Source organism: Anabas testudineus, chromosome 5 (genome assembly GCF_900324465.2).
Source record: "Anabas testudineus chromosome 5, fAnaTes1.2, whole genome shotgun sequence".
Taxonomy (NCBI): Eukaryota; Metazoa; Chordata; class Actinopteri; order Anabantiformes; family Anabantidae; genus Anabas; species Anabas testudineus.
The window spans coordinates 18,336,426-18,353,336 of NC_046614.1; the positions used below are offsets into that span (position 1 = coordinate 18,336,426).

Genomic DNA, 16,911 nt, shown 5'->3' on the forward strand with positions numbered 1-16,911 from the left:
ATCTTGTTTCTTGTCTTTTTGTTTTCTTTTCCTTTGCTTTCTCTCTTTAGCTAATTCACACTATTAGTGTAGTGGATAGAGATGAGCCACAATCTGGACATCGCTTCTACTTCACCCTGGCTCCTGAAGCCTCCAGCAATCGACACTTCACCCTGTGGGATGTCAAAGGTAAGAGAGAAAATATCTTTTGTTGGGTATAAGTATGTTTGAGCTGTGGTTTTGGCATTATCAACAGCATTGTTTTAGTGTGAAATGGTACAACCCGAGGTCTGTAAGACATATTGTTAAGTGAGTGTGTGTTTTAAATGTGCACAGGTGCCACAAAAAACAAGTGTGACACACAAATATCTCTGTATTTTTCAAAGTTGTTTTACTGTGAGAGATAAAATTGTGAAAGCATTCTGCCAATATAAACCTTGAGGCAATATTAACTTATTGTAAAATACTGCATCTTGAGAAACATTGCCAAAATATCCACTATTAATTTCAGTGTCTTAGCTTCTCATTCAAGTGCCAGATGGTTGACATTTCAAATATAAGACAATTCACAGAGTACACTGCCAGAAGACTTTGAAAATCGTAGAAGATTTTGTCACATTGAAGGGAAAATAGTGTATTCTATGGTTTAGCATTTGCCTTATAATCCTGCAGATTGTTTTTATTGTCATGTTTAGATAAACACCACCTGTTCTGGTCCTCCAAGCAATGTAATATTACATGCCACACTATGTGTGATATATAAAAAAGGTACTTTTGCAGTTTCTTGGCTGTATAAACTGAAACGCTTTTTTTCACAGTTATCTTATACGAATGTCATTATTCTTGAAATATTACTTTTTGAACACTTTATTTAACACAAATTCATTTTTTGACTCCTCTTAGAATGTCAACAGTTTACATAAGCATCATCATGAAAATTGTATTCTAGAAAAAAATTAAATAAACAACACATTTATATGTATCTGTACAAGGTAAGTAAACATTAAAATCACTGTGTTCCCCAGTGATGACTTGGCTTTGTCGAGAAGATGAGTTTTTTCATGCTTGTCTGTGTTTTTGCAAACGCAGCTGTAGATCCCTCGTTTAGAGATGTGTACCTAAGCAAATATGACATCTGACTAAATCAAGATTGATCTGACACCGGGAAATGTCAGGGGAGCAGCCTGAGCTAGGGAAATGTCACTGTGTGGAGGCAGTGAGGCCTGCTGCAGGTTCGCTCACATGCATGTGAATATGTACATGCATAATGCAAGACTTGTGTAAAATACAGCCATACTGGACATATACAGTACATGAGCATAGGTGGGGAAAAGAAAGTGACAATGAAAGTAATGAAAGTGCACATCTGGCATCGTTCATGTGTACAGTAAACCTACAAAAACACACTGTACAAGCAGTCGTCTTTCTGTTTTATTTTATTCACCACCTCTGTACCGTGTGTGTGTGTGTGCGTGCGTGCATGCGTGTGTTTGTGTGTGTGTGAATGCATGTACATACAATAGGTTTTGCCAAACATACAACCAAAATTACATATGTATTTACTAAACACAAACATTACTTTATATGCCGGATACATTTAAGTGACAGACAAACAAAACCCCACGCAGACTTTTTATACTCACACCCCTCTTTTTTTCCTCCAGCCTGGTGTCTCTTTTCACGAACACATTTGTCAACATGTCACTTTCAATCTGTCACTTCTTCCTTTTCTCATCATGGCCTCACATTGTGTTCTGTCTCCAACTCTTGACACACAATGATGAAAAGGCAATTTTCCAATGTTGCTAAATTCTTTTAAGTTGTTGCTGGCAGTCTGCAAAGCAAAAGCTCATATTTTCCAAATACCTTTATTTTTTTAAATGACATTCTACTAACATGTTAATATTGTTGGGTATTACAGTCTTTTCATTCACAAAAATGGGGCTTAAGACTCAAAAAAGAGCAGCATTGACAATTTTTCCAAAAGCATAAAACTACATTGAGCAACAGAACTAAAATGTTTCAACAACTATTGGAAAGATTGCTATTTTGTACAGATCTTCATGGTTCCCAGAAGATGAGTCATTATGGTGATCTTCTTACTTTTTCTCTGGTGCCACTGTGAGAGTGGTATTTGAGTTTTAGAAAATGTCTCTGCAGCTATTGCCATGCCTTGGATGGATTGTACTGAAATTTGGCACATAGATTCATATGTCCCTCAGGATCAATTTGTGATCCCTTAACATTTCCTTCAACACCATCGGGCAGTTTTAGTATTTTTTATGACCACTGGATAATGTCTATGTGCCACATACAGTAACATCCACAGTTTGACTCCTCCTAAGGGACCATTCCTGAATGTCATAATTATTTTTGCCCACATGTTTTCTATCTCCCTGACAAATAATACTAAGAGGCCAAATACAATGTTTAAAAAGTTTAGAAAAACTCCTATGGAAGGCAGTAACATAAAACATACAGTTTGTTGCATTGTCTGTATTTTTAGAGCACGTCACTAAACCTTTATGTGAATCAATTAAGGCGAACAATCATTTAATTTACTACTTGGTGAATAGATTATTATGATCTAATTATGACATTTGTGTTAATTGTTGGGTCAAAAAGAGCATCCTATGTAAAAGTCAAAAGAACAACATCTGGCATAATGTCCCCATAAATATAGGACACTATGAAAATTGTTGTACATGTTGTGCTGGAACTCTAGCATGACATGGATAATGGTGATATATGTTCTGGGAGATGGATTACATGGTTTCCTCTATGCAACTCCCCAAACTCCTCTGACTATTTGTCAAATGTTCCTCCTCCATTCTATATTACATTGACTTATGTCTGTGGCAGAGAACTCATAGTTTAATTTCGAACAGTAGCTCCCTCACTTATTTCTCCCTCTGTTTAGCTTGCTTCAGAAACCCTAACCCTAACCACTTATCTGTTGAAATCATTTATCCTAAGTTAAACTTGATAATATTGACACCTTTCATCTGCAGACCTTGAATTATGGATTATGGGAAATGATTTATTCACACAATGTACCACAAGGATGGTACTTGTCATTTTCTTCATCTCTTAAGCACTTGACTTAAAGAGGATATTTTCATTGTTATTTTTGAATCAAATGGAAAACATCAAGTGTGCGGATTAAAAATTGTGTTCGACCTTTAGGGAGTTTCACATTTGTACTTGGATTTTTAATTCTGCCTCCTCTATCAGCACACACTTGACTTCAGAGAAGAAATATCAAGAAGTATAATAAAATCTCACATTTTTAATCAATTTGTATGTGTAATTCTTTGTCTCACCTTGTCTGTGTGACTCCCATCCCTGATGCACTCATACCACCCACCCAGACAACACAGCTGGCATCCGGACCCAGCGGTCGGGCTTTAACCGCCATGAGCAGAATGTGTACTTCCTGCCGATCCTGGTTGTTGACAGCGGGCCTCCCTCCCTGAGCTCTACAGGCACGCTGACCATTCACGTCTGCGGCTGCGACACAGGTGAGAGCCACTGTAGGCTGCACCATGACTAAATTAGCATCACTGTCACATTCTGCAAGCAGTACTAAAATGTCATCTACGTGTCATTGTTTTGGTCAGCAAACAGTTCTTATCAGCTTATTTGTGGAAAGCCAATTTTCACTTGGCTACACATCTGCAGAAAAATACAGTGATTTTATAATTTGTGAAAATGTGATATATGATGCTAAAACAACTTTTTTCCTCATGATCAACCACTGCCTAAACATATTTACCACTAAAGTGACTCTTAACTGGTGTTGATTATGTAGAGTAAATGCTATTTCTTTTCCAATGCAGAGGGAGCTATCCAGTCCTGCAATGCCACAGCCTATGTAATGAGTGCTGCTCTCAGCCCTGGGGCGCTCATAGCACTACTGGTCTGCATGCTCATCCTCATAGGTAAGCATGTGGATGTACTCATATGGATGTACCTATGTATGATTTATGGCTACACAGATGGATAAGCACAGTTAATTTCCATTGCTGACTACTCTAGGAGGACCACCAGTAGCATTGTGTTGAATAGTGGGATGCACCATTGAAAAGGATCTAAAAACCCAACTCCATGTTTTCTTGTCATTAAAATCACGAAACCACGGATGTCTGTTAATAGATTGATGACTTTTAGAAGTAATTGATGCATAGAGGAATTGCATGTGCAGTGGCAGAAGGGCAGAGACGAATGACATAAAAAGAAGACCAGCGTTTCATCTTTTATGAGAGACTTCTCTGTTGGATATTTTGTTGCTACTTTTATGAGCAGAAAGCTTTTGTTTAAACAGGAGCACAGATGGGTTTTGTGAATGATATCAAACCACTTTGATCCTCAGGTATACAGACAGAGATGGCATGAATGGGAGTGAAGTAGAGGGAGGGTGTGGTGGGGGGGTGAGGTGGGTTAGAGAGAGCAAACTGGCAAAAGAGCTGTCTCAGCACTTGTATCCCTCTGGAACAGCAGGCTTTAAATAGACAAGTCTTTCCAGACATTCTTAGATTTTTTTTTTTTATACACATACACACATGCACACACGAGCGTACACATGCATGCACTTGCTCACCCTCTGAAAGACTAAAGAAGTTTGGTATAGTCCTGTTTGAAAATTTTATGAGTTACCCCGCCACCACCACCACAAACACACACTGTACGTCTTAGCATCCCGCTCCTCAGTGACAGCGAGAAACGACAGCGCTGTCACGGTGTTTTGTCTCCCGTGCTCATGCCACTGCACATTTCGCGTCACGCACACAGTGAATGATGGATTATGTGACAGTAGACAAATTTAACTGCAACATTGCTATCTATTTCTTTTAAGAGCTTTTCTAATGAGAGTTGTTAAAAGCCTCAGTCTCCATTAACCAAACCATCTACTGGAGTAAGGTTCAAAAGCAGAGCATCATTTATTCATCATGGCTTTAAAAGGCTCAACAAAAATGTTATGTACAAATCTAAGGCAACCTCTGCTGGCTATAAAAAAAACTGTATTTGCTGTGTATCGTGTTTTCACTATCCTGGGCTGAGTTGAAAAAAAAAAAAAATCGTTGGCCTTTAAACTTGTGGAAAACTAGGAGCTGTGCAGAAAAGCAGAGTTACATGCTACAAAGAACTCTTTTTAGTGCAGGATGAAACATTATACAGAGTGACGTGCTTATGCTAAATACCGTGATACTTTAATTACATGCCAATTTCATTCCACTAATGAAATGATGCCATGTTGATTCCAGTAGCATCAGTGCCTCTAATTGATGCTAAGTCCACGCCACTTTGAATGACTGCTAGTGCTTGGTAGAAAATGGACTGGTCGTACTTCATCGAAGCGCCCCGTCAGGCTGAGTTAGAACACTTGGCTTCTGCCAGTCATCATGTGGACAGTAAAAGCTTGTGGCTGCAGGGATCGTGATCAGGGGGATGAGCAGCGTTTTCACAACTATCACGCTGCTTGAACAAGGAGCAACATGTGGCAGCAATCTCCTCTTATCGAAAGCGCATTGCCCTCAAACTTTTCTGTTCCCCGTTTACTAATCACACCAACACACACACTTATTATAGGTCTACTTGTGCATGCTAAGCCACATGCTTAGACAAATCTCTTCTCACATATTAACTGCAGTGCAATCCATTCTGTCCATGCGCCATTACTGAGTGCACCTTGACTCCTCTCTCTCTCTGTCTCTGTCTCACTCACACATGCACACTCCCCTTGCACACACACTGACTACCTAACCAGCCAGCTCGCCAGAGGCTGGACCACCTCTATTACATCAATTGTTGGATGATGAGAAAAATGAAAACAAATTTCTGCCTAATTATCTTACAAACAAATAGTCCCTCCATAAGTTCATTTATAGGCCTGATGTGATGAATCCATTCCACTGTGTTGCTGCATCTGCATGTATCCATTCCAATTACCTCCCATCTGCTTGTGATGAACTCCTGGGTGGAGGCAACCAGTGCAGTAAATTAACCGTCTTGTCAGGAACGCTTATCGCAACATCTGTACACATGGGGACCAGCTTTGTATATATAGGAGGCAGCTAAACACAGATACATTCTGTATGCTTCCTACAAAGGCAAGTGTACGTGTCATGTGTTATATTACCTTTGCCTGCAGCATGCTAATCTCCAAGTTAAATAGGTTTTCAGTGACATACACGTTAAGCATCTGTATACCTAATAGGTAGTGACATTCATATGTTATCAGTGAAAAAGGGATTGTCAGAAGTGAGGTTATCTGATTGTCTTTGCTTCACACTGAACTGCCACATAGTCCTTCAACACTGTTTACTGAACAAGTATGAAGGAGTTCATAACATCAAGTTCTCTTCGTCCTATTATTCCCCTCATTAGTGTGAATTTAGAGTAATTGTCTTGGTGCTTATTTAGTATGCATGGCAGTGTGCACTGCAATTTACCACAAACCATGACTGTTTCCTCAACCCTGTGGCAATTAATTCACCCTATTCATGGCGGAGGAGAATAAACACAATGGTTACAGACACCGCTTTCCCAGTGGAGCCTAGCAAACAATGTAAAAGAAGAACGTTATTATTATCAGCGAGAGATACCGCATAAAATCCCCATTCAAGATCAGTAAGGCTCTTTGGGCTGGCACAGCTCTTTAGGCAGGGAACACACGGGGCGTTTTCAATCTGCAAGTTATTTTTTAGGCCATTTACACCAAATGAAGACAATTACCAGGAGCAGCAACAAGTAATTTGTACAGATTATATGCTTGAAACATATATTTTTGTACTTTGCTTAGAAGAAAGAAAAGGCGAGGATGTGGATGAAGGCAAAGGAGAAAATTTGTGTTTTAAAGGTATACCCTGACTTTCAAGGTCACTTATAAAGTGTGCTGTGCGTGTCTATAGGCTTTCTATCATGCATACTTAACATGTGGATTTCCTGTCCCGTCCACAACATGTAAGTCAATCTAGTTTGACTGTGAAAAGATGCGTACATATCTCATTTTCACAATATATGGATGGGTGTACTGGTTGGTCAGAGCATCAGACAGTCTGTGCTGTCCTAGACAGCACAGGCCCCTTTATAATTGATAGTCGTTTTATCTCTCTGAGCTTGTAGACATTTGTTTTAGACAACAGGCTATCTATTCTAGAAGATGCATGGTGTCTACTGGTTAATGATCTATCTAAATGTCCCCTTCACCAGCTTCCCTTTCGAGTAGCTGTTCATTGTCTGTAAAAGGGATTTTATCTGTGATTAAACAGCGACACAGCTCATAGCTGACTGGCCACAGGGAGCCATCCTGCTGCCAATCAAAACTCAATAACTAAGGACAAACATATTCACCTCTTCCTCTGAGTACTGTCTACTTCATCACTGAAATTCAATTATAATAAGCCAGATTTTTTTCTTTATATATATATTTGATCTTTCTGTTTCCCAGAAGTAATAGTTTTGTGTATCATTTTAGTTTTAGTAACATCCTAACAATTGAAGTCATTCACTCCAACTTAGCGATGTTTGTATCTGAAAGGATTTACCATGTACGGCACGTTAGTCTCTGTCCATATACTTATTTGCATATTAATTAGTTGAAGCTTGACTCTTGTTTATCCGAAAGACTATTGTAAATGGGGTTGTTCATTATTTCTCCTCATCCTCGGTGGTGTGCGTAATTCATTCATAACTGCTGGTAATGTTTTTTTTTTTTTTTTTATCATCTTTGAAAATGACACGTGATGTTGCTGTGTTGCTGTAAGTCTGAGACAAATTGGGTTTTAGAGTGAAGGGTGCAGCCCTGAGGAGGCATGATGAAGTCAGAGGCTGGGTGTCTGAGCTATGTGAGACTTGTTTAATCACAAATGTAGGCTGTAATTAAAATAACTAAGCTGAAATTAAAGTCTCATTGATTTATCTGTGCATACAGCCTTTGCGTTCCTCTTGTCTCATTAGTATATAACGTGATCCATCTCAGTTGCTTTCCGTTTTCAATCCAGACTTGATTTTCTGAGGTATTTCTTTCTTCTTTTTTTTTTGTAGGTGGTTGCCTCTGGTTTTAAGTGGAGATGGAATCCCAAAGTCTTAGTTTCACTCCACATGGATGAGTATTGATATACAGATTGGGTTCCATTAGGCCTTTTGAATCATATTTCTGGGCAAGGCAATCAGGATTGTGAAAAATCAATACTCATGCATTTGAAATGTAAAATTTTGTAATATATTATCTTCCCCTGCTGTGCATTTGCCCTGAAAGGTGAAATCAAAGTTACAATGGGAGTAGTTATAAACTTTCCTGTGGAAAACACATGTAAATTCATCGTGCACAGTGTGTGCTTGACTTGCAGCGTCACATATACATATTTAGTACAGTTATGTTTTTTGGTACAGTTGTTTTCTTTAGTACAGAATGCCTTGAATCTGTGTTTGGTGTTTCGTTATTCAAACCAAGACGAAGAAGTCGTTTCTGTATGCCGGCTCTTTAAACTCAGTCTGACAACTCGATGTCTGCTGTGCAGCAAGAGAGCTAATGCCACACATTTCAAAACACTTGCTGTAATGACATAAAATCATTTCAAAGGGAACCAGTTTTTATTATATCCTACTGCTCAGGTTGAGGTGACAAACTCATGTTTAACCTGCATGTCTTGTTGTATCAAATGCAAAATGTTCCAGCACTCAAAAAATAACAAGCTTTTCTTGTTTAGAGTTTGTTTAGAGTGAGATTTCAATCTTGGTCTTTCTTTCTTTCTCTGTCTGTCTTTTTCTGTGACTTTCTACATTAGTCCTTGTCTTGCTGATCCTGACACTGAAACGTCACAGGAAGGGCCAGAGGATGGCGGAGGATGAGGAGGACATGAGGGATAATGTCATCAAGTACAACGATGAGGGTGGAGGGGAGCAGGACACTCAGGCATATGACATGAGTGCTCTGAGGAACCTCTATGACTTCCCAGAGGCCAAGAGTTGTGACTCGGGCCCAGACATCCGCTCACTGCCACAGTGGATACAGGCAAACCGAACGGGTGGTGGTGCAGAGGGCGCTGCAGCAGCAGCGGCAGATTTCTCCTTATTCAAAGGCTACATCCGAAAAAAGGTAGAACAGGCTGATGCTGACCTGTCGGTGCCACCGTATGACTCCTTCCAGACTTATGCCTTTGAGGGCACCAGTTCACCAGCTCTTTCACTGAGCTCTATCCACACGCTGTCCACCACCTCGGAGCAGGATTTCTCCTACCTCAGCGACTGGGGACCACGATTCAGGCAACTGGCAGGTTACTATGCTCCAGGAAACCCCGAGGAGGAAGGGTCCTAGCACTGCTTCTCCTCTGCAGAGAGACATTTAAACTCCCTCTTCTTTCTCCTTCTTTTCTGCCTCCTCTTCTCACCCTCTGGCACGCTTCTGAGGATCATCAGAGCCAGCACTGTGTACTCCTCAAAGACAGAGCACCACCTCCTTATCTCTTTGAAAGAAACCTCCAAGTGTTAAAGTTTGAACTTAAGTTTTTTTTACACCCTTCTGTTTGAATTGTGTGAGTTTTCAGACTTTAAATGAATGCTGTGGCGATAGTATGAGAATATTTTTTTTTTCTCCCAAATCAGAAATGAGCATTTTATTTTAGGATATGTGACTGTTTTCAGCATTATAGGGTTAAACCATGCCAAGGCAAACTTGTATTTATTTAAGATGGGAATATTTATGTATTTATTTGTTTTTATGTATTTATATATTTATTTACGCCATGATCACTATGGTAACTGCAACAATGAGCTCTGCTGACGTGCTAAAGAAAAAATGAGGGGAGGAGGACATTATATAAGGAATGAGAGACAACATGGAAGAAGATAAGACAGAAGGACTGCAGTTGCAGGGGACTTCAAACAATACTGGCACAGAGGTGACATCTGGGTCATATAAAAGTTACATTCTGGATAATATTTATATTTATTTTCTATGACCACTTTTGTAAAATAACCAACTCAAGATGGATAAATGAGAAGTAAAAAGGCAAAGAGAAAAAAAAAAGGAACAGATGGTGTGAAAGTACTGCAGAAGAAATGAGCTGCCAGTTCTGTCTGAGTAGTCCGCTCGGACTGCTTCTACTGTATTTTAGTGATTTTTAGTGATATATATCTATATATAGACATATATATAGATATATAAAGGGGGTTTTGAAGGTCACAAACTGAGGACAATTGTTCGTTGACAGTCTTTTTTTTTTTTTTCTTATCTTTTCCACAGCCAGTTAAAAGGCAATAAGGCACAAACCACAACAGTGATTTAAGACTTAACAAAATGACTGTTTCGTGGAATTGGCTGGTTGCCAGCATTGTCCCACAGGGAGCCAATCTCTGCTCTGGATTTGTGTGTGAATATGTTCAATTCATTTTGTATCCTGAGACGTTTGATTTTGCATTTGATATTTTGTTTTCTTTGAGGGAGGGAGGGAGGGGGGGTGTCTAATTAAGAGGGATAGGTTTATGGGTACCCCACATGATGAATGGGCTGGTCATATCCACCTGATATCCACAACGTATTAATGTTGACTTTAACTTGCAAATGTATGGAAAATTGAAAAAAAAGATGAAAACAAATAAATATTTAATTTTTTTGGTAAAGACCTACCTCTGTCTGTGTCTAATAAACTACATTACTAAGTGAAGTACTCAGCAAGTGAGATCACAAACATAAAGTAAATAGACTAATAATTGTTTACCACTTGTTTGCCGAAGAGTCCTCCTGAATTATGAATAATTATGGACCTAACTTGTGTTTACATCAGGGGTAGATTCAGAGAATAGTCCTAGATGGAAACAAACAGACCATATGACAGGACAGAGCCAAACAAAGACTCTCCTCTCAGCGTGGCTCCCTCTTGGCTGCCTTCTGCCAAACTACTGTAATTGCCACAGTCACCAGAGGATGCTGAGGCATATAAAGTTGCTTTCATCTTTATGATCTGCTGCTAAAATTGCCAGTCAGACAGTGGCTAGGATTCATGTTCAATTGCATTCATAACTGGGTTTTATAAGAAAATTACAGTTTTTTTTTTCCTGTCACTAATACAACTACTGTATCAACTGATTGTTTGTTGAGAGCTGATATTGAACTGTGTTTCAAACATAAATTATCCATCACTGCTAAACATAATAAGCTTTTGCTAGACTTGTAGTGTTCGGTTACGTAGCTGAAGCAGCAGCAACTTGAAATAATAGAAAAAGCATTGCAGCAGTGCCACCCCTGTTGCCAAAACTAACTGCACAGTTGGACCTAATTGTATTACAGTTGCAGCATTTCAGTGTTTTACTCATTATTAAGAATGATTTGAAGAACCGTATTTAAGCTGTGTAATTGCCTAATGACTAAGGGGTAATTAGGCTGGGGTCAAAGTTGAAATTTAAATAGATTTTGCAATTTGGATCATATTTTACCTTGCTGCCTTTATCAATATGCAGCATTTTCTACTGCTGCAGAGTATGTATTTATTCATGTGTCTGTGCCAAATAGTGATTTGGTCATTCATAATTAATCATAGCCTTTAGCCCAACAGCATTTTCTAAGTGACAACCACATGTCATGGTCTGGATAGATATACACAAATTTAGGTTGCTGTGAGCTCAATCTATACAGTCTTAAAGAAACTCTGTACTAGACAATGTCATCCAAAGGGTCATAGTTCATGCATAGTGACCTATGCTGTGAAAGCAGTAACTCCCCTGTGCTTCTTTAATATTCTATTTTCCCTGTAGGCAGGTCTTTAATTTATGTTCATCATTGTCAGAGAAAACGTCATTCCTTAGTGATGTCCTGCACATGTGCACATATGAATGTCTTGCTATTAATCGGAACCTTTCCCCCCGGCTCGAAGGGCAACATGAGGACAGTCATTAGTTATGCAAATAGATGTTTTGTGATTGACAGGTCTCCAGGGGAATAGCTGCATGCACATTAAAAATCCTCCTCTCTTCTCTCTTTTCTTGGATGCGTAATGACAATTGATTAAATGTTGAGGGGGAAATATGAATTTGCAGGGCAGAAAATATCAATCATATAATAGCCTAATAGCTGAATGGCATTTAGCTTTTAGACACACTCAAAACAAAGCTTACACCTTCACCAGGGTTACAACAAATCCATTTACCTAAAATACACAGCATAAGCAAACCTGACTTTACGACAACAAATGCAAATGCAGCACTCTGACAAGCTAAACTAATAAAGTGAGATGACTATTATGGTTAGAAGGCAATTGACTCTCTACAAAAGCTCCACTAAGGTAGAGAATTGTGTTTTATTCATAGTGACATCCGTGCCCTGACAAGCACTTCATTCAAAGTTTGGATAATGACAGTGACCTTTGTGTTGTTGTTGTTGTTGCTGTTGTTCTGAAGTACATTACTTGGGCCAGTGAGGATTATTTAGGCTATTTAAAAAACAACAACCATAATACTACAGTAAGAACTCAAAACTTGAGATGTTTGAAAAGCAAATGAACCAATCTTGTGAGGTAAAATATAAAAACAAAGTTAGACAAGCGTGGATAAAAGGATGAAGGCTTTAAATAACAACACACATTTATGTTGGTCTTGTTCTAAACCATTTATCCTGCTTAGGGTTGCAGCAGAGAGAGAGGGAGAGTCACCCCCAGTCTGATTTGGACATGAGGAAGGCTGCAATCTGGACAGGTATCACATGAGCAACACAGATACACACACCCCTGAGCAAATAAGGATTTCATCTGCATCTAACCTGCTTGGCTTTGGACTGTGGGAGAAAAGCCACAAAGGAAACTGGATAACATGAAAAACTCCAGAGAAAGGCGCTGAGGTTCGGGCAATAGTGCCACCATCAAATAAAAAACACATCTACAAAAATAAGGTTTAAGACATTAAGATGATATTGATTTTGCTATTACTTGAGCTCCTGCAGGCAGGCTGTTTGAAAGCCCAGAGACCGTGGTAGAAAAAGCCCCCTCCTTTAATTATAAATGTAGGATCAACCAGAAGGGCCCTGCTGGAGGAACAAAGGCTGTGTACTGGCTCACAGAAGGATAAATAAAATAGTTGCTGTACTGCCAGGGGCCAGATCTAACCAGGCTTTAAAAGCAAAATTTCAGTTAGAGTGATGATTTGGCTTTTTGTAAGCTGGCAACATGAAAGATATTTCTGATTTACAATAAACTCCAATAAGGAAACTTACAATCGACTAAACACAGGGTCTGAAAAAGGCTAAAAAAGAAGGAATTTTGTTGTTTACTCTTTTGGTTTCTTGGTCTGAGTGGTTGAATTTTTCTGTTTTTCACAACTCTCCCAGATAAAATCACAATCTTCAGTAACCTTCAATTCACAAGTTCCCAAAACGTTGCGTATTTCTGCCAAAGCAAGCAAAGGTCAGCTGAAATAAGTCAAGTGGAATGAACGAATCGTTTCCATGCGTGGGAAGACAGCAATACTGGCAGCGTCCACACTAACCTGTTTCTGTTAAATGCACGTCTTGTGCATGTTTAGTTAGGAAGTTTCACTTTATTAGTGCCATTGAAATTAAAGTCAGTCATATGGACTTGTGATAATGAAAAACCATCATAACAATGCAACAATGCATCAAGTTTACTAAATATATTTATATAATTTTTGTAAATTGCTTTATAATTAAGGATAAATGATTTAGAAGATAATTACAGGAAGGAGAAAGAACTACACTCACTCCTTTGGTCTGATTTTTGCTTGTGTGACATGCAAACCCAATTTAGTTTCTGTTTTTTCTTCATTTCCACTAAGTATTGCTGTCTTTTTTTGTTTTCTTGCGTGGGTGTGGTGCTCTCAAGTACAGGGCCCTGTTCCAGGAGGCAGGCTTAACAAACTCTGAACGTATCCCTGAACTATTAGTTGATTAACACCGAGATGGTTCCAGAAAAGCTGATCAGAGTCAGTTGATTAGCTCTGACTTTGTGTATAATGAAAGAACAAACTCGGATTCTAATTCACCATGGTAACTGTTAAATGGAGCAGAGCCGCCATTTTAATAGAGTGAATAAGGAAATGTGCGTGTGTGATATTAATGCACATTTACCTTTAAAAACAGAAAGATAGAAGGTCTAAATATTGAGCTATAATCTGAATTAGAGAGAGACAGACTGAAATTAAACATGTACATTTTTTATAGACCTCTTTTGGTAATTTCAGCCATTTAACATTTATACTCTACAAAGATTCACAATTTTTTTTTAATGTATAGCTATTAAAGTAATGTAGCCTACTATAAATGTTTTACTGTGAAGGTACTGATTGACAGCTATCCTAATAACCTTAGAACATCCAGAATTTATTTTGAACTGAGGGTGAATTCATGATTGATAATTGGATATTTTAAGGACAGAGATCACTCTCTGTCTTCACGATGCTGACTGACTGATGATAAAAAGCCGTAATGTTAGCATAGATAAGACCTGGGGAACAAACTAATAGGCTACTACCCAACTGGGATTTCAATCTTTTTCTCTATACTCAGAGTTTCTCTCAGCTCAGGACTAACAAACTTAGTTTTCACTAAATCTGTTTTATGCAATGGGCCCCGGGTGCACATAAAGGCTCTGTGCTCTACCAGGTGTTGTCGATTTTGACTTTACCAAGTGGGATTTGTGGGAGGGATAAAGCCATTAGTTCTTTTTACTTCTAATTTGGAGTTTCTTTTTTTTCCCTTCTTGCCTGAGTGAAATAGCATCTAGCCTGTTTTTTTTATAACCTCTGCTAAAATGGTTTTGACCAAAGGGTATTTAAAGCTGTTTTTTCTGACCAGGGCTTTTGTCTGTAAACTTGTAACTTACATACATACGTACAGGATTAAGTGGTTGCTATAATGGAACACATTATTTAGGGCATTGCAGGGATTATACCTGTGGCCCTGCAGGTGTTAGTTGGTTGCATAACCCACTAACAAACAATACACCTTAAAGCTAGTTTTGTTACCACACAGGAAAAGATGGTACTAAAAGCTGCACCTGGTCTTTGTTGTGTAGCAGTCAATTTAAAGTGTGTAGACCTGATTTAGAGGTCAACAGTGACTCTTATAACTCATTGGACATTGGCAGTGTAGCATACACTTGATTTGCCCCTCTCTCTCTGTTAGTACATTTGGGTCTGCCTGTACAGCAACTTTGTCACTTTAAATAAAGAAGGACATTTCATTGAGGCCTCACTAAACAATGCGGTGAAGATTAGCTCCGTATAGTCTCTCGACATACTCCCTGTGTGGGTGCTGTGAAATGCATTATTTCACAGCTGCTACTATAAATGCATGTGGGAAAAAGTATGTGATTTTTACATTTTGCTAACATGCAAAAAATATGAGGCAGGAAACCATCAGTATTTCTCGCGCTGCTTCTCACTGCAGAATGACAGGAAAAAACTGCTGAAGGAAAAATACTTTTTAAGATTATATTCCTATTGTAGATGCAATGTTATGAGGATGGAAGTCTATTTAGACTTTAAAATAGATGCCTTGGTCAGAAAATTATTTATCACCAAATCAATACTAGAATTTCTGTTAACAGGAGACTTGTCTTCTCTCTTTTCAGATATTTTCTTTCAAATTTCTGGCAAACCGGGAAAATCCTTTGGCATGAGGGGAAAAAAGCTGACAATCTACCTGCCAAGTTAAAACAGTTGAAGTTGGCTTGATCCACTCTTAAATCACTTTGCAGATGCCCTTGAGACCTTATTTCTATGGCCTTGCACTCTCTAAGGCTCTGCCAGAATTGTTAGATGGTGCCTCTCCCCCTAAGAACATCACTCCACCTGAGCTGACATAAACTGTCATCACATCTATCCTAAATGTTTTCAAAAATTCCTCATGCCACTTAACAGGAGCCCCCTTGAGCCATCAACCTTTGAAAAATAAAATGAAATAAAATGCCACATTCAAAAAGCTGACAACAAAAGGCTACTTTTGTTTGCCCTTCCAACCTCATGCAGCATGAACATGTCCTGCAGATTCTAAGCCGCTGTCAGCAACACAGAGTGCATACTAATATTGCTTAATTGAGCCATTTAACCAGCACCTATGCCAATGAAACATAATATATAGACCCATATGTACCTGTCAAAAGTTTTCTTATTGAACATGCAGTGATGTTCACATTTGATTAATGGATGAATTAATGGGTGTCCAGGCAGTTGATCACTCTACTGGGAGTTGTTTCAATATAAGCATCTTTTCCCTCATGGAGGTGGACTAAGCTTCTACAGAGCACATATTACTGCATAGAGAGGTGTTCTCCTACTATCCTCCACAAGTTCTTAACCCAGTTGGGTCAATTATCCTTTAAATGGAGGTCATACCTTAGCTCAGGGTTGGGAAAGTAGCAAATTCATCAAGGTAGAGCTGTCCTAACGATTTGCTCTTAAATTGTTCCATGCCTGTCCTTTTGGTAAAATCACTCTGTGAATTGTAAATTGTTTTCTGGGATGTGATTTATTATGTCTGAATACTTACTGGGTTTTACACTCGTATCTCCCTCTTGATTTCGTATTCAAACATTTAGGGTGATCCCATAGACATGAGCTTCCGTACAACAATGACCAATCACTTGCATTGCCAGTCAACATGCTATAACAATACTACATTAACTGCAGTAGATGGTAACTGAACAGCGATAACTAGGCGAGTACTGCCAGTTAGAAAAGCTCGCCAGCACTTTTCCCACTCATGCTAAAACTGGCCATAAAATGGCATTTTGGCACCAAGGATGCTGTGAAGATAAAAGACGGTTAATGTGCAGAGCATGCGAGTCACTTTCTTATATCACGAATGAGCCCTGTGCTGTCAAAAACTTCACAAATGTCACAAATTATGTTATAAGACATTAATATGTGACATCTCCATAAAACGGACGTGAGTGCTGTATGTTAAGGGATTTAACCCAGTAGCCT

General features: G+C 38.9%; 1 protein-coding gene across 1 annotated transcript in view; it reads left to right on the plus strand.

Moving 5' to 3' along the window:
- LOC113153160 (cadherin-22) overlaps positions 1-10,392 on the plus strand; it is a 151,186-nt gene extending 140,794 nt beyond the window's left edge. The window contains exons 12-15 of the mRNA XM_026346637.1: positions 51-168; positions 3,351-3,500; positions 3,819-3,920; positions 8,769-10,392. Coding sequence (XP_026202422.1) covers positions 51-168; positions 3,351-3,500; positions 3,819-3,920; positions 8,769-9,298 — 900 coding nt within the window. The 3' untranslated portion in view covers positions 9,299-10,392. The remainder of the gene's footprint in view (positions 1-50; positions 169-3,350; positions 3,501-3,818; positions 3,921-8,768) is intronic.
- Positions 10,393-16,911: the final 6,519 nt, after the last annotated feature.